This window comes from Arvicola amphibius, chromosome 8, assembly GCF_903992535.2.
Source record: "Arvicola amphibius chromosome 8, mArvAmp1.2, whole genome shotgun sequence".
NCBI lineage: Eukaryota > Metazoa > Chordata > Mammalia > Rodentia > Cricetidae > Arvicola > Arvicola amphibius.
Window position 1 is genome coordinate 51,893,277 of NC_052054.1, and position 17,273 is coordinate 51,910,549.

The following is a 17,273-nucleotide window of genomic DNA, read 5'->3' on the forward strand; positions in this document are numbered from 1 at the left end:
ATAGCCTCCCCAACAGTAATATTGTCTACGAATAGCTAAGTTGCTTTCCTAAAGCAGATACTTTATAAAATTTCTCTTTAACATTCTCTTTACAAAAAATGTTCCCTTATATTTTATTTTGGGTCGTGGAAGGGAACCGAAACTCGTGTGTTGGATGGATCTCAATTTCTTTTAGTTTAAAAATAATCAATATGCACAGGGACACATTTTTTAGCGTGGCACGTTCACATTTTGAGGTGATGTGTCCTGAGCCCCAGACACCATAAACGAAGCAATGTCATGATTAATATAAATTTCTTAAACCTCCTAGGTGAGCCTCACTATTATGCACAGACTGCAAAAACGCTTTACAACCCAGCAAAAAATGAATGTTTTTCAAACGCTGCGTTTTCCAATCTTCCAGGCACTTTAATTGTTCTCAGACAGATGGTTAAAGCTCGACTACCGCACCCGCATATGCTAGGATAAAACCCGACTAGAGCGCCAAGAAAAAGATGATTGGCTGTGGGCCCCGAGAAGTTACGCGGTTCCCCTAGCAAGAGCTGGGAAACCGCTGAATGTTCAGGTTTTGAAATACGGTTTTTGCATCGTAAAGAAAAAAGATTAACCTATCAGGAAGAACCGAGCACAGCCAATTACCAATCAAGAGCGGGAAAGGAGCCAAAGCCGAAGATACCTACGCACCACAGAGGACGTCATTCTTCAGCCTCTGCCAATAAGCCGCGGCAAGGGGCGGGGCAACAGGAGGATCGATTGCCCAAGAAAACAAACAATGTGTAGTACAACTGTCTAAACCCCAGCCCTCGGCTCTGGATGCCCTGGAATTAGCTCCCGAGCAAGGCGCGCGTGAGGTGCTTCCGGCTCTCTTCGCCCAGGGAAGTCGGAGCCGGTTGTCTCCTTCCCATCAGAGCAAAGGCTTCCCTCCCAACAGCTCCCAAGGGCTTCCAGAAAGCCCGCTGTAACTTCGCGCTATAGTTTACAGGAACAGCGAGTCGCCGGCTACCTGAGGGGGTGGGGCGGCGGCTGTGCGCAGGCGTTCTTGCCTGGTGGAGGCGTGGCCGAAACGGCCCTAGGAGCCTTGGGAACTGTATTCCTCGCCTTCGAGGAACTCGTGCAGCTCCTGAGGCCTCTTGAACTACATTTCCCAGGGTGTCCCGCGACCTCGGGGCGGGCCGCTTGGTTTGTTAATGAGTTCGAGAAAGCCGCGGCGCGGCCCACCAGGTTCCAAAACAAGGAAATGAAGGGGGGAGGCGGGACTGTGGGTGCCTGCGGGAGCCTCCGCCGCCACCGCGGAGGAGGAGGAGGCGGAGGAGGTGGCTGCCTCGGCCGCCGAGGAGTCCCTTGCTGAAGGCAGACCGCGGAGCGGCGGGCGGCGCGCGCGCGCCCGAGCGGCGGCTGTTGGAGAAGTGGAGCGGCCGCGGCGGAGGGACTGAGTGGCGGCGGCCCCCGCGTCCCGGTTTCTCTATGGGGGAAGCAGACAATGGATTATGATTTCAAGGCGAAGCTGGCGGCGGAGCGGGAGCGGGTGGAGGATCTGTTTGAGTACGAAGGGTGCAAAGTGGGACGCGGCACCTACGGGCATGTCTACAAGGCGAGGCGGAAAGATGGGTAAGAGCGCGGGCGGGGGAGTGGGCTCTCCCGGTCCCCGCCGCTGAGGCGATCCGGAGGGCTGGGTGGGTCGGAGCCCACGGGGCGAGGCGGCGTGGGTTGGGAAGCGGCGTCCCGGGGCCGACTCGGGGACACTTGTACTGCCGCCCCCCGCTGGGCGGTCGCGCCCCTCGAAGTCGTACAGCGCAGCCCTGTCGGGGGCGTCGGTCCCGCCGCGACTCGCCGCCGCTGCGTGCTTACAGCGGGTGAAGGGACCCGGTAGAGACCGCGCCTGGAGGTGGAGTTTAGAGGTCTGGTCCCGGGGGACTCGCAGAGGTCTGGGAGGGCTTGACTAAAGAGTTACCGCTATGGCCCTGTGCTGGTGACGGTCGTAGTGGAACTTCCAATCGGCGCAGCGCCTTCCCGGGGCGGCTGTTTGAATGCTCGCGGGGGCGCCGCCCGTCTGGTGGTGGTGCGCTTGGGTCCTAGCAGGCCCTTGGGGTCTGACTCCCTGGGCGCTGTCAACCCTGCCAGCGTCCCTGTGACTTACCTGCGGACTTCCTGACACTGAAAGCTCATCTGCTTCCGATTCCGCGTCCTAACGTCCTGAACTCAGCAGTCTGAAGATGGAGAGATAACTGAATACTACAAGCGTTTGGTGTTCTTTAGTACCTACCTTTCCTGCTTTCCTGCCTCATGGCTATGTTGGGTATTCCCCCACCCACCTTTAAGACAAGGTCTCTCTGTGCACTCCTGGCTGGCCTGGAACTCAGAGATCCTCCTGCCTCTGCCTCTCAAGTACTGTGATTAAAGGCGTGCTCCACCACATCCGTCCCTCCCCGCCCCCCCCCTTCTTCTTCAAGAAGAAATCTTGAGTATTGTATCCTCCTGTCAAATGACTGCGTGCTTTGGTAGTGTATATCGAGAACCTAGACCATCAAGAACAGAAAACTGAGTCACAGACTCGGACCTGAACCACAGATTCTTAGGAGTTGAGGGAATCTATAGGAATCTCTTGGGAAGCATTTATGGATTGTTTTATTAGTAAAAGACAAACTTGATAATGTATCGAGATGTCTTCTTCAGGCCAGAGCAGGATGGGTGGAACCTGCTTCTGGCGTACAAATGGTGAGTTTAAAGCCAGTTGTCTCCTTGGTCCCGTCTTGGAAGAAATTCCTTTTCCCTGGGTTCTGTAACTGGGAGAGACAGTCTCCGCCGCTAAGGACTGTCAGACTATACAAAAGAGAGTTTTTAGAATCGTAGTGGAGCATTTTGAAAAGCAGATTGTCACTACAACCTTACATTTGAAGTGCTAATTAGGGTGCCTTCTTCACACTCCTGTAATTTGATTGGTTGGGTAAAGAACTCTAGCATCAAAGTAGGCAGTGTACATGCTAATTTTATAAGCGAAAAAAACATAAGCGTATGAAGTGTTTCATATACAGTGCTCTGAAGATTAGAAGTCCTGTCCAGGTTTCCAGGATGATTACTGTTGCAGGTACAACTGTACAGGCCAAGCTACTCAGCAGAACGAGTTGTTTCTTTTAATTACCGTGTGTCCTTGAGCACTGCCAGGAGCTGTAGGGTACTATAATTGACTTGTACTTTGTCTTTGGAGTACTCACTCTAATGGTTAAATTGGTATTCCAGTGGGAATCCTCCCTGGGATGTTTGAGAAAAGCAAATCCAGTGCTACTGTTTGGACATTGTTGTTACAAAATAATTGAAGTGGATCTCCCCTCCCTTCCGTGCTAACTTTTTAATACACTTCGTCTAGGATTTTAAAAAAAGTTTTAATTTAAAATATTTTTATTTTTGCCTGGAAACTTTGAGAAAATTTAAAAATATTCTGATTTTGAATTGCATTGAATGATGGACCTTGCAACAAAACCCATTGCCCGCCTGCTTCTATGTTTTCCATTATGTCTCTCTAACAAAGATCTTGATTTAAATACACTTTTTCCTTGAGTAAAATTGATAAATTAGATAAATAAAGTAAGGTCAGTTGTATTTTCAAGGTAGAATTTAAAAACAGCAGCAACAACAATAACAAATGATTTAAAGGCAGAGGCAGGCAAATCTCTTGAGTTTGAGGCCAACTAGGTCTACAGGTTGCGTTTCAGAGCTGCCAGGGCTAACAGAGAAAGTCTGTCTTGAGAGACAGAACAAAATAAAAAACCCTCAAACCAGACAACCTCCCAACTCCAAAACCAAAACATCCTACTTAGAAATACTAGTGCAGACGACTTATCACATGTAAAACAAACCGTGATAGGTTTTATTTATCTTATTTTTCTTGGATTAAGTGTTGGTCTAGATTCCTGGATTTACACCAAACACCCAAATCTTTGTGGGCTGCTGGTGGGATTAGTTTTATGTTCATTACTAATCAGCAGTTTGAAAGAACAGAAGGTTTTGGTGATGGTTCTCAACTGTGGTGCAGATTTGCATAGTAAAAGATTTTACCCTCTGACCATTGTGAGGTACTCTTCACCTCTTTTCAGGTTTGATTTTGGTAAACTCTGGGAAAAACAGTGATGCTTGATGCTATCCTAGGGAGCAAGGGAGATGTGGGCCTGCTCGAGAGAAATGACTCCAGCATATCTAACACTCTCTGTGGATATATCCACACACTAACATATCTCAACAAAAAATTGTTAGGTCTTTAGAGTAATGGAAGACAGAACCCTCATTAGAAAAACCTTTGCTTATGCTTTAGTGATAGCTTTCACACAGTCCTTCAAAGTGAGATTTTAATATAGGCTGTATCATGCAGTGTAAATTTATAGCAGGCTAGAAATGCAAGATGTGTCTGGTTTTTTTATATTTAATTGGTGCATAAAGATTTACATACTTGTGTGGTACTAGATGATGTTTTGATCCATATATACATTGTATACTGATTAAATCAGGGTAAAGGTGTCTCCTCGAATGTTAAATGTGTCGAAAACACTCAAAATTCTTGTTTCTAGATTACTTGATCATGTTGGATATCATGATTATGTGCAATTTCTTTGCTGTACAACATGGCACCAGGGCTTATTTCCTCCAAGGTTTTTTTCCTTTAATAAAGTTTTTGCTCATTAATTTTTTTTTTTGTTTGTTTAGAAGGAAAAGTTGAGTCCCTTTAAAGAAAACAATCATACTTGGGCCCTCAAGATGGCACGTCGGGTAGAAGGACCTGTTGCCGAGCATGAGGCCTAAGTTGAATCACGGGGATCCAAATGGAGGAAGGAGAGAACCATTTCCACAAAGTTGTCCTCTGACCCCTACAGCTGTGGCATATGGGGGCCCTCTCCCCTGAGGCATTCAAAGTAAATAAGTGACTAATAAAATAAAATCAGGTTTACCTAAAATTCACTTATTAGAAATATTTTGTGTGGACTCTGGCATCCATTTGGAGGTCAGGAGAAAACTTACTGCTTCTCATCTATCTTTATTCAGGTTCTGGAGCTGAATTAAAGTTGTGCTCCTGGCATTATCAGACCTTCACCTGCTGAACCATCTTGTTGGCCCAAATTTATTTTTGCTGGGGATAAATCTAGGGCCTTGAGACTACTAAGCATGCAGTCTGCACTGAGCTTTGCTTCCAGCTCCAGGATATTTTAGATTTTTTTTTAGTCTGAGTGAGAAGTCATGCGGTTTTTCTTTATTAGTAGAAAGTTCTAGGCTGTGCTGGGGATGTAACTGAATTGGCAGAGTGCTTGCCTAGCACCCCGAAGGCTCTGGGTTGTGGACCACGTAAACTGGTTTTGTAATCCCAACTCTTAAGCACGTGGAGCCAAGCGGATCAGAAGTTCAAGACCATACTTGGCTATATATATATCTCTCTCAAAAAAAAAAAAAACAAAAAAAAAACCAAAAACCAAAAACCAAAACTGAACATAAAAATTTATAGTGACAAGCCTGAAGACAATGCTTTTCTTGTTAGGAACACTTTTAATAAAAGGATATTGTTAAAAATATCTTTTCATTAAAAGGGCCAGAAAAACCTGATGCCACAGCGTAGAGTTCTGTGTGAACACTTGGCCTAATGTGAGTTGCATTTCCAAGACTAAGAACAAAGAAAGTTTTTTGATTCATGTTTTTGAAAGGTACTTAATTCAGTGGTTTTCAGCCTTCCTAATGGTGCAACCGTTTAATGCAGTTCTTCATGTCGTGGTGTCCCCCAACCATAAAGTTATTTTCATTGCTGCTTCATAACTGTAATTTTGCTACTGTTATGAATTGTAATGTAAATATATGATATGCAGGATATCTGATATGTGATCCCTGTGAAAGTGTCATATGATCCCCAAAGGGGTCACAACCCATTGGTTAAAAACCTCTGGTAATTAAAAATGAAATGGCTGCCAAAGCTCTTAAGAAATTTGAGTTCTTTTCTGTGAGTTGGAGGCCAGCCTGATCTACACAGTGAGTTCCAAGCCAGCCAAGGCTATACAAAGAAATCCTGTCTTGAAAAAACAGGAAAAAGTTTCGGTTTTGTCTTAAGGTTTCAGATGAGTGGTGTGTGATGTTTTAATGTGTCCTGAAGCTCTTCACAAGTAGATGCAAGTAGTTGTGGGTATACACAGGCAAATAGTAGGTGCAGTCGCATCTGCCTACTTTGAGTGGCGTTTTCACAGTTGCTTGGTAGATGAGCACTGTTTGCCTTTTTATTGGTGGCTTCTGGAGGCTGAAGAGTGGTTAGCTCTGTGATAATAGTTTTTTCCAACTGTCAAGAACTTTAGATCATCTAGTCTGACTTCCCTGTTTTGCACATGGGAAACTCAGAGCTCTGAGAGGTTGTTGAGCCCATTGTCCCACAGCACTTAGGAAGCCTGCAGTCTAGATAGGAATTCTTGTATTTTGTGGTACATTTTCCTTCCTAATGAGAAGCAAGCCAAAACAGCCAGTTTGCCTCTAGCTTTGGTAATTTTATTCTGAGCACTCCTTTCATGAAAAAAAAAAAAGTACGCATACCAGAAAAAATGACATGAAAAGGGCATTTATAAAAGGAGTGCAGAGGAGGAGGCAGCATTCAGGGTAAAGCTCAGCGCTTGCACAGGACTCCGGATTCAATCCCCAGCGCAGGGCAAACAACAGGCGAGGCTGTGTGCCTAGCTGCTTCTGCTGTCGCCACTGTAGGCCATTATTCGCTGTGCACGGGAGCGGAATTGGGGCCTGCCTTTAGTCTTTTCTCACTGTGGACCACGATCCAGGTCGATGCCATTGTCATTTCCTGAAAATAAAGTCAGGAATATTTTATTTTTGCTTGGGAAAATTGTACATTTCTTACGACCTACAGGATCAGATCTACTCATCAGTCCCTTAACTAGGCATCGAAGACATTTGCAATGAGATCCTGACCAGTTCCCTGATTCACTTCCGTAGCATTGGACTACGTTTTCTAGGACTTAGGTCTTTCATGTCTGACGTTCTTCTACATTTAACTAGAATGGGGTTGTCATTGTCCCGATCTCTTTATCCTCACATATCTGCCAACTCTTGCTCATACTTCAGTACCCGTCTCTCTGCTTTCTTCCAGAAGTCTTTCTGTAGTCACTCACTGAGTCAGCTATGCATCGCTTCCTCCTTCCCCATGTAGCATCACAATAAATGATGTTACAGTCGCTCAGAAATTGTTAGCCTCAGTGTTAGCTTCAGGGTTGAGTACACACACAATCAAAACTTATGCTAGCTATGTGTGTGGCACATACTTGTAATACCACCCATCACTCAGGAGCTGGAGGCAGGAGAAACATGGCTTCAAAGCCCAGCCTGGGTCTCATAATGAGACGTTGTTGGAAACAAACACAAATTGTTGAATTTTTAAAAATGTCACAAATTGGAAAACGTGTTCTCTTAACCTTAAGAACAGATTGAAATTATATATATGGGTGTACACACACACACACACACACACACATGCACATGCGCACACACACATAAAACATGCATACATACGTGTACCTATGCATGTGTACATGCACATACGTATGTATAGTATACACACAATATGTACACATATAATATATACATACACAGTACATAAATACACATAAAGTATATAACACATGTATACACAAAAACCACACATAATGCATGTGTACATATATACACTCACAATATATACATTGTATATATGTATAATTTTTTGAGACAGGGTCCTACTGTGTAGCTCTGACTGGTTTGGAACTTATATGCATATCCGGCTGGCCTTTGACTTACAGAGAACCGTCTGCCTCTACCTTTTGTGTGCTGTGATTAAAAACATGCACTAATAGGCCTGATTTTTCCCCCCCAGTGACTGTATGAAATTGAAGTGGTGATGTTATATGAGAGAGGTGACTAGATTTATTTCTATAGCAATAACCAGACCCAGCGATTTTAGACTAACCTGAACTTGAACATCTGATCTCTTCCCCACCTTTCAGTGCTAGGTTTATAGGCACAAGCCCCAACACCTGGTTAATGTAGTCGCTGGAGGCAAACAAACCCAAGGCTTTGTAAGACTAGGCTGACACAGTAGCAACGTAGCCACTACATTCCCAGCTCTCTGGCTCTAGTCAGTCCCCCCCCCCCCCTTTGTAATTTTTTCCCTAAGGAGTTACACCTTTAAGCTGCTGCCCTCCATTTTGGGACAAAGGCTTGCTATGTAGCCCAGGCTGCTTTTGAACTCGCCATCCTCCTTGCTCCAGACTCCAGAGTGCTGGAACTGTAGGCGCATACTATCTATCATACCTTACAGTTTCTTTTAATAGATGTTGAGAAGGAAAATAGTTATTTTGAAATAGTAAGCATTTTCCCTCTTCGACCAGACCAGTTTTTGCTAGACTGTGAATTCTGTCTTCTGTGCTTTAAATAGCAATTTTATAGCAATGCTTAGAAAATGTCAGCACTCATATATTTTAGGAATTCTTTTTTGATGTTATAGATTTATGGTAAAAATTATTTTTAGCATTTAGTAAATGAGGTAAACATTGGTTTATATTATTTAGCTTACTTTTTGTAATACAAACTTTCAAAAACTTTATTTTCGAGGCCTAAGGGAAATAATTTTTCAGTGAATTTTGAAAAAAGCAATAGTCAGCAAACTTCATGAAACAGCAGATACATTTAGATTTTGTGCAGCCCTCTCAGTTGTGCTGACCTACAGTTGAGTCCGACGTAGATTGGTAAGACCAGTGTTTGTGGATACTGTAAAAGGAGCTGCGCCAGGCTTAGAAATGAATTGAAGATTCTTAGTTAGTATGAAAGAAAATATTTTGTGGGCGGAAGAGGTGGTTTAGCAGTTAAGAGCACTTTGCTACTCTTCCAGAGGATCCAGGTTTAATTCCTGACACCCACATAGCGGCTCATAATCATCTGTAACTCCAGCTCCAGGATATCCCATGAACTCTTCTGGTCTTCATGGGCACCATCCATGGATGTGGTACACATAGATACATGTAGGCAAAATTGATACCCAGAAAATAAAAATAGATCTTTTAAAAAAGTATTTTGTAAAGTAAAGAACATGCTTATTTAATAGTTGCCAAGGGCATGAAAAGTAGGCAGGGTGACAGATCTTTCTGTCACACACCTTCTTCTCTGGAGGTAGCTTCTAGATGGGTTTTCTTTTGTATATATATTAAATAGGCCATTTGATATGATAAATGCTGTGGTCTGTATATTTCTCTTCTTAAACTTCTACAACTTGAAGAGTGATCATTGCATGTCTTAGGTGCAGAAATGGCTTGTTAATAGTCTTACTGTTTTCTATTTTGTCGGCATGTTTTGACTATCGCTCTTGATGAAACTTCGGGGTTGTTTTAGTACTGACGCTAGCGAATACTTTAGTAAGTGCAATTTTTGCATATTAATATAGCTATAAGTTAAATTCCTAGAAACTCTTTACCTTTGGAAATAATGACTTGAAATTGTTTGCTACTAATACTATGATGTACAAGATACACACCTAAAGACTGGAGATTAAGAAGTGGCTTTAAAGATATTCATAAGGATAAGTGATGAATTATTTGCTTGCCGTAGGACATGTGCATTACTTTTAGATACTAGTGTTTTAGTAGCATAGAGTTTTAACTGTAATGGGTTTTAAAATATAGTGCATGTAAGTATTGATGAAGGAAGTATTTTTACTTTGTCACTTATTTTGGGACTTGATATACTGGATAAATAGGTTAATATATGATAATAAATGAACCTGTTTTTGAAAAATAATACACAGGGTTAGATGTTGCTATAGACTATTCATACTTAATATATAATAGTTGGACATTTTCTTGGTGGTATCATTAGGGTAACAGTACTTGGATCTTTTTTGAGTATTTGCATCTTGGTATGGCACACACCTTTAATCCCAGCAGTGGAAAATAGAGGCAGGCGGGTCTCTGTGAGTCCAGCCAGGTATATATAACAAGTTCCAGGCTAACCAGAGCTGTGTAGTGAGAACTTGTCTCAAAAACAAACAAACCCCAAACCCAAAGATCACCCCACCTCGGTGTTTGTAAAAGATGAACTTGTTGTTATGGTGTTGAGACTGTGCAATGTTAGTACTCCCTTTTGGTGCCAAAACAGAGTGACAAGAAATTCTATTTTTAGAGTGCATTTTAAAGTTAAGCAACTAACTCAGACATTTCTTAAAAATAGTGTTTTTGGTCTGGAACCATGCAGAGTTAGCCAGTGATGCTATTTTAAAGATTTTGTCCATGTATAAATAGCTGAGAGTCCGACACTTCCTGGAATAGCTGTTTGGAGCATGCACCATGCAGGATAAAAGAGAGCCTCAAGAGAGGTGACAGGATGTAATTCAGAATACGGGTGTGCAGCAGTCAATTTTTTAAATTGAGGTTTGAGTTCTGCAGGTGAGCAGAGAAATAAAAATCTTTAAAGTCCCCAGATAATTGATATTCTCATAAAATATCCTTAATTTCAAATATAGTAAGTCCTCTCTCACGGTACTGGGGGATCAAACAAATATAGTAAGTCTTACTATAGAAAAAGCACAGCTTTCTTGTATAGACTTTAAATGCATTTTCTATTTAAATAATATAAGATACTGTATCCAAAACACAGCTTTAAATTTATGTTTGCTGTGCCCCTTGTACATGTGGGTTTACCATAATCCTCAACTGCATAAGGGTCACATGAAGTTTGCCCCATGTTGTTGAGGTACGATGTTTGCACAGCCTCGGGATCCATTTGTTTAGCAGCCCATAGGTAGGTACATAGAGCATTTCAGAGAAAGTCATGTACCAACATTGCATGGAAGCTTAAAAGCATTGGCTTTCCTCAGTGCTTTAAGTTATTTTAGAGAGACAGTAGCAGCAACCACACCGCGGGACAGGCATGCTGGCCAAGCCCCAGAGCTTTTGGCATGCCTACTTGAGGTTCTGGGTTTGGTTCCCAGCCCTGCAAGAAAGAAAAAAATTTTTTTACACTGCAAAACGAAAAAGTAAGCTAACTTTTGAGAAAAGAAGTGGTGCTGCATGCTGCTTCTGAGTCGCTGGTGAGCGTGTTTAGCTCTTTCTTGTTTTAAAGGTTTATCTGATTTGTATGTGTATATATGCTGCGTGTGTAGGTGCCCTTGAGACTAGAGGAAGACCTGGAGCTCGGTAGAGCTGGAGTGCCAGGTGCTTCTGAGCTACCCGACATAGGTCTTTGTGGAGAGCATCAGCAAGCTCCCTTAACTGCTGAGTCATTGTTCTAGCACCCCCTGTGACCCCTTAAAGAATAAAAAAGAAGTGCGTGCATGCCCGCGTGCGTGCGTGCGTGTGTGTGTGTGTGTGTGTGTGAGACTGTGAGCACATGTGCCATGGTGCATATGTGGGGGTCAGAGAACAACTTGGATGTGTTCTTTCTTGCCTTTTCTCATGTGGATGCTGGGGTTGAACTCAGGTTGTCAGGCTTGGGGTGAGCACCTTTAGCCTGAGCCATGTCTGCCCCTGCCCCTTGAGTTTATTTTACAGTCATTTCAAAAATAAGGGTGCTGCTGTGGTAATAATGGCCTGTTAGCCCAGCACTCAGGTGGTGGAGGAGGCTCCTCAGTTCAAGGACAGTCTGGGTTACTGAGCGACACGCTGCTTGTTTCTCAACAACTATCCTTACCACCACCAACCAGTAAAAAACTTTCCAACAAAAAAAAAAAAACATAATGAGTCCACTTGGTGTATAAAAGTTTTAATCCAGTTTTCCAGCAACTAAGAACTTACCTGTCTGTCTAGGCCAGTGGGTCTCAGCCTTCCTAATGCTGCAACCCTTTAATACAACTCCTTATGTTGTAAATTACTCCAGCCATAAATTTATATTTTCCTTGCCATGTCATGACTGTAATTTTGCTACTATTATGAGTCATGGAAATGTGTTTTCTGATGGTGGGTGTCTTCTGTGAAAGGGTTGTTCAACCCCATGGGGGTCGTGACCCACAGGTTGAAAACCACTGGTCTAGATGTTAAATATTCACAAATATCTTTGATAGACTTTGCCTTGAGAGCCGTGCCGTGCTGTGCTGAACTGCACTACTGTGGTGTCCCTAGGTAATAAGAAGATGTCAGCTCCATTGTGTTATGGGACCACCAATATGTGTGATTTATTATTGGTTGAAATTTCATTATGCAATCACGCATTACTAATAGGAAAAATGTACAGAACCAGTGTTGTTTGTTGATCTTTTAGTGGAAATACTTTTACTTTTTTCTATTAAAATTATTAAATATAGCTGTATATAGTGAAAAACCAAACTTTCAACAGTGCAATTGTACATAAAATGTAAAAGCTTTCCTTTTTACTGTCTGTTTCTAATTTCCTTTTGCTTCTCAGAAGTAAACAGTACTGTTAACCTTTTATTTTATTCTGTTGCTCGGGATCAGACCTAAGGCTTTGGAGTGCCAGTCTTGGCTGGTAGAAGTTCTTGTGGCTAAGCCACAGGTGGGAAGAGACATTGAATCTTTTGACTTCCATGCATGTATGTGGCACATGCACAGTCACACCCATACACAATAAATAAGTAAATAAATATGATGATTAAAAAAGCCTAAGACATTGCACAATGTTGATAACTACATTGAGCTGCTATCCCAGCCCATAGCAGTATAACTTTAATTAAAACTTTTTTATTACACTTCTTTGTGTGTACACTCATGTCTGTGTGCTTTAGGTTGTAGATATTCTAAGTTCTTATATGTGTAAAAATGTACTTTATTTTCATGCTTGGTTGACAAGTTTGACTATGTGTAGAAATTTTAGAATTATTAGTTACTAAAATTTTATTTTTTGAGTACAAAGCTACTACTTTGTTTTTTAGAATACGTCATCCATGGGACATTTATTTGAAACTGTTTTTTTTTATTCATATATGTTATTCTTCTCTCATACATTATATCCTGACCTTAGCCCCCCCCTCCACATCTCCTAATCCCCTCTCCTGTTTTTATTCTTTAAAGATTTTTCAGTTATTTAGGACTCTGCCACTTACAGATGTCTGGAAGGCCGGAATCTTCCCTCATCTGCCTTGCCTCCGGTGTCTTTAGTGCTGTTTCTTATTGGGTTGATGACTTGGCACAGATTTGAACTTGAGAGGTTAAATTTGTAATGAGCAGTTTTAGTCTTGGGCTTCTCATCTTCTGCTCTGGTTAGAGAGCCTTTCATGAACCCTTTCTTTTCAATACTAAGGGAACTTTTTTTTTTTTTTTTTTTTTGGTTTTTCGAGACAGGGTTTCCCTGTAGTTTCTAGAGCCTGTCCTGGAACTAGCTCTTGTAGACCAGGCTGGCCTCGAACTCAGAGATCCGCCTGCCTCTGCCTCCCGAGTGCTGGGATTAAAGGCGTGCGCCACCACCGCCCGGCTAGGGGAACATTTTTGAGTGCTGTTTCAGACTGGCTCGTGCAGCTCAGGTGGCTCCAGCCTGCTATTTGGCCAAGGGCGGTCGTCAGCTGCTCATTTGGTTTCCTCTGCCTCCCAAGTGCTGAGATTACAGGCAGAATTCTTATATCCTGCTACTGATTGGATTGTTTCTTCATGTTTTCTTCTTCAGGCTTATTTGTTAACCAGTGTTCTCTTCTTTCTTGGCTCTTCCTTCAGTGCCTTTTGAATTCGTTGTCAGTATTCAGTCCTCACATTTCTGTATTCTTAGAGATTTTTTTCTTTAATTTCCCAGGTTACCAATTTGGTCTTTAGTGAGGCCTGGAATTTTATTTATTAGAAGATTCTGTACTTCTGTCTTAAGAGTTTCCAGTGTCCTGTTGCTATAAGCAGTTCTTTATTTTTTTTCATAAGTAGCTTTTAAACGAATTTTTAGGGGTGTTGTGGTGTGTATGTATGTGTGTGTGTGTATGAGAGAGCGCTGGTGGTGTGAGGATTGAGCATGCTCATGACATACATGGCTTGCATGTGGAGGTTAGAGAACAGTTTTTGGGAACATGTTCTCTTCCACTTGCTGAGGATGTTTCTTTTCTGCTGCTGTGCAGCATAGGCTAGGCTAGTTGGCCTGCAAACATTCTTTACCTCTGCTAGGAATTCTTTTCTTAAGTTGTTGGGTTTCTTTTGTTTAGTGCTTTTGAGACGGGGTCTCATTATTTAGCCCTGACTGGCCTGAAATTCACTAGGTGTCCAAAAGCTATCCAAAATGTAGAGATCCACTTGTCTCTGTCTCTTGAGTGCTGGGCTTCAAGGCATATTCTAACAGGTAAGGAATTCTTCAGTAGATCTCTTTTTATCTTTTATTGCCATATATTTTTCTTCTTTCCTTCTTAGGTTTTCTTATAATCTGATGCTACACTAAGACAGTGGGAATGTTTTTCTGTTTAACTTTCAGAGATGTATGTATTCCAATTACCAGTATCTATGGCCTTGGAGTGGCTTAATTATGCCTGTTTAAGTGCTGTGCTTCCTGCAGATTAGATCTTTGTGTTAAAGATTAGCTGAGAAAATGTAAGGTCTCTTTGTCATATTTCCCCAAATAAATAAATTTGGTATAATAGTATCTACCTATATCTCTTTCTAAAAGTTTTCTTGCTTAAATGACTAATAAGGAAGGGACAGTTTGGTATGAGGGAAGCCTTATGTTTAATCCCCTGCACATCCAAAAAAGGTGGGACAATAGAGCCAGGTCGTGTTAAACAGGTGTCATGATATAAAGGATTGGCACAGTAGTGAAAGGGTTAGATCACATAGTAAAGACAATCATGCTACAAAATTCCTATGATGGGAATGATAGAAATTCCTGTGATAGGAGTTTCTGAATGGTCTCCGCCTGTCCACATTTCTGTCCACCAGCCTGTCTACAGAGCTAGTCCTGTTTTTGCCGGTCAGGGTATCCATTCTCTGTCTGCCTTCTGCCTGTGGATGCATTATTCCTTGTAATCATTCTTCCATTTGTGTCAACTAATTTAATTAGAACTTTACTGCTATCCACTTGACTCCTTCCGTGAACCAAGTATTGTGGCACAGACATAACACAAAGGCAAATGAGAGGTATAGTCTGTTTGCAACACCAGGATGTAATATACAAAACAAATTACTAGTAACAATTTACAAGGCATGGAGGGCTTCAACCAGGGATTCACATTTGGGGAATATTTTGGAAAATATATTTGCTATGTATTTCCCACTTAAAATTGATAAGACGTTTTACAGATGTGTGACTAGAAGAGCAGAGGTGACGGATTTCTTCAAGGAACCTGCTTTCTGTACATACCAAGGCGTTTGTATTTGTACATAGGAGTGCACAGCAATATGGCAGCATGCTAAGGCGGGAACAAGTTCAAGCTGTACAAAATGCCAGCATGGAGAGGGTGAGGTGGGCACCAAGTCCGGATGCCGAGGAGCTTTTGGTAGCGGTGGTGAGAGGGAGTCAGTTGTCTTTAATGGTGCAAAGTTGGTCTGTTGATCAACTTGGGACAGGCACTCACCCGTGAGCGGTTAGTTGGTCAGTGTAAACTGGATTCAGTGTCGGCCCCTGGGGGAAACGGATGAGAACAGGGAGTTGGGTGGGTAGGGAAATGGGGGTGGATGTGAGAGGAATTGGGCGGGGAAATACACATCAAAACACAGTGTATGAAATTCTCAAAGATTTCATAAACCCTTTTTGTTTTAAAAAGAACAACATGTGAATTTCTTTATTGGAGAAAGCAAAGCCCTTTGTTTGAAGCACGTGCGCTTGTAGTTCCAGCTAGTCTAGGGACTGAGGAGGAGGCTGACTTCGGTCTGGAGTCCTGTGCCAGCCTGGGCAACATACCAACACCGTGTCTCTTGGGAAAGTTTAAACTATCGTAAATGTATTAATTTGCATATTATAAAAACCAGTATATGAAAACGACAGTAAGGAAAGCTAGGGATTTTAGAAAAATAACGAAGAATATAGTTGAGTGTGGTAGTGCACACCTGTATTCTCAGAATTCAGGGCTTGAGACTGGGAGATCGAGTCCTGCCGGGTCACATATCAAGGCGTAGTGACATGACAAGACCAAACAAGGAAGGCAAATTACATGTGAGCACTCAGAGTAAGTACTACTAGTATTTTGGTCTATTTTCTTACAGTATGCTTTAAAAATAATTATACATAAAATTCTGTGTAGCTACTTGGGAGATTGAGGCAGGAAGATCACTTGAACACAGGGTTTTGAGACCTGAGCTACATATTGAAACTCTGTTTCAGGGGAAAATTTTTGATAGAGGGGTGGAGAAATGCCTATTCCGTTAGAAGTGCACACTGCTCCTGTGGAGAACTGATGTGGCGGTCGGAGGGGATTGGAAATAACCCAAATAGCCTTTTGTAGAATGAATCAGTTTTAATAAAAGGAGAAAGCGGGGTACACTTACAAAGCCGAGGTTCCAGCGACACAGAGAACCAAGCGGAAAAAGCAGGGCCGGGCCTATCCCAAACCCGGTTCTTTTAAAGGTATCCTTTGCCCCTGGAGCGGCCACGCCCCTCAGACAAGGGATTGGTCAGCTGCCCCAACAGAGAACCTGAATTTGGTTCCCAGCATCCGTATCTGGTTCCTAGAACCCACTTTTGGGGGCTCACAGTTAGCTTCTGTAACTCAAGCTTTAGGGGCTCTGAAGTCTCCGGCCTCCATGCTCACCTTCACACTTGTGCACATACTCACCTATGAATACATAGTTGAAAAAATATAAATAAAAAATACATCAAAAAAGAAAAAGAAGAGAAGTTGGGTGGTTGGTGCATGCCTTTAATCTTAGCTAGTAGCCCTCAGGAGGCAGAAGCAAGTGGACCTATAAGTTTGAGGCCAGTCTGTTCTACATGGCAAGTTCCAGGCCAGACTCCATCTCAATTAAAGAAAAAAAAAAGATGCAATTCAGTGTGCTTTAGAATATTTAGTGTTTTATAAAACACTACTGCCTAATTCCAGAAGATGCTCATCCCCCAAAGGAGCCCTGGACCTTGGGAGTCCTTATTTGTTCTTTGCTCTCAATTCTGGCAAGTGTTATCTGCCTTCTGTCAGTGAATGCTAAACAATCTGGCCTTTTATGACTGACCTATTTAATTCAGCTTATTTTCAAGGTATACCATGTGGCAGCATGTACTAATATTTCCTTTTGTGGGTGAATAATAATACAGCCTCATTTTGTTTATCCATTAATGAAAATTTGTTCTCTCTACTTTTTTGGCATTTAAGAATAATGTAAATATGTATACATATTTTTGTTTGAACATACGTCTTCATCTGTTTGAGCATATACCTAGAA

The 17,273-nt window shown here is 42.3% G+C and overlaps 1 protein-coding gene across 4 annotated transcripts in view; it reads left to right on the plus strand.

Moving 5' to 3' along the window:
- Nucleotides 1-1,164: 1,164 nt before the first annotated feature.
- Cdk19 (cyclin dependent kinase 19) overlaps nt 1,165-17,273 on the plus strand; it is a 138,194-nt gene continuing 122,085 nt past the window's right edge. For 2 of the 4 annotated variants that reach the window (XM_038339645.1, XM_038339643.1), the window contains exon 1: nt 1,165-1,608. In XM_038339645.1, the coding sequence (XP_038195573.1) occupies nt 1,481-1,608 (128 nt within the window). In that variant the 5' untranslated portion in view covers nt 1,165-1,480. The remainder of the gene's footprint in view (nt 1,609-17,273) is intronic. The other 2 variants (XM_038339644.1, XM_038339642.1) reach the window with 1 other exon arrangement.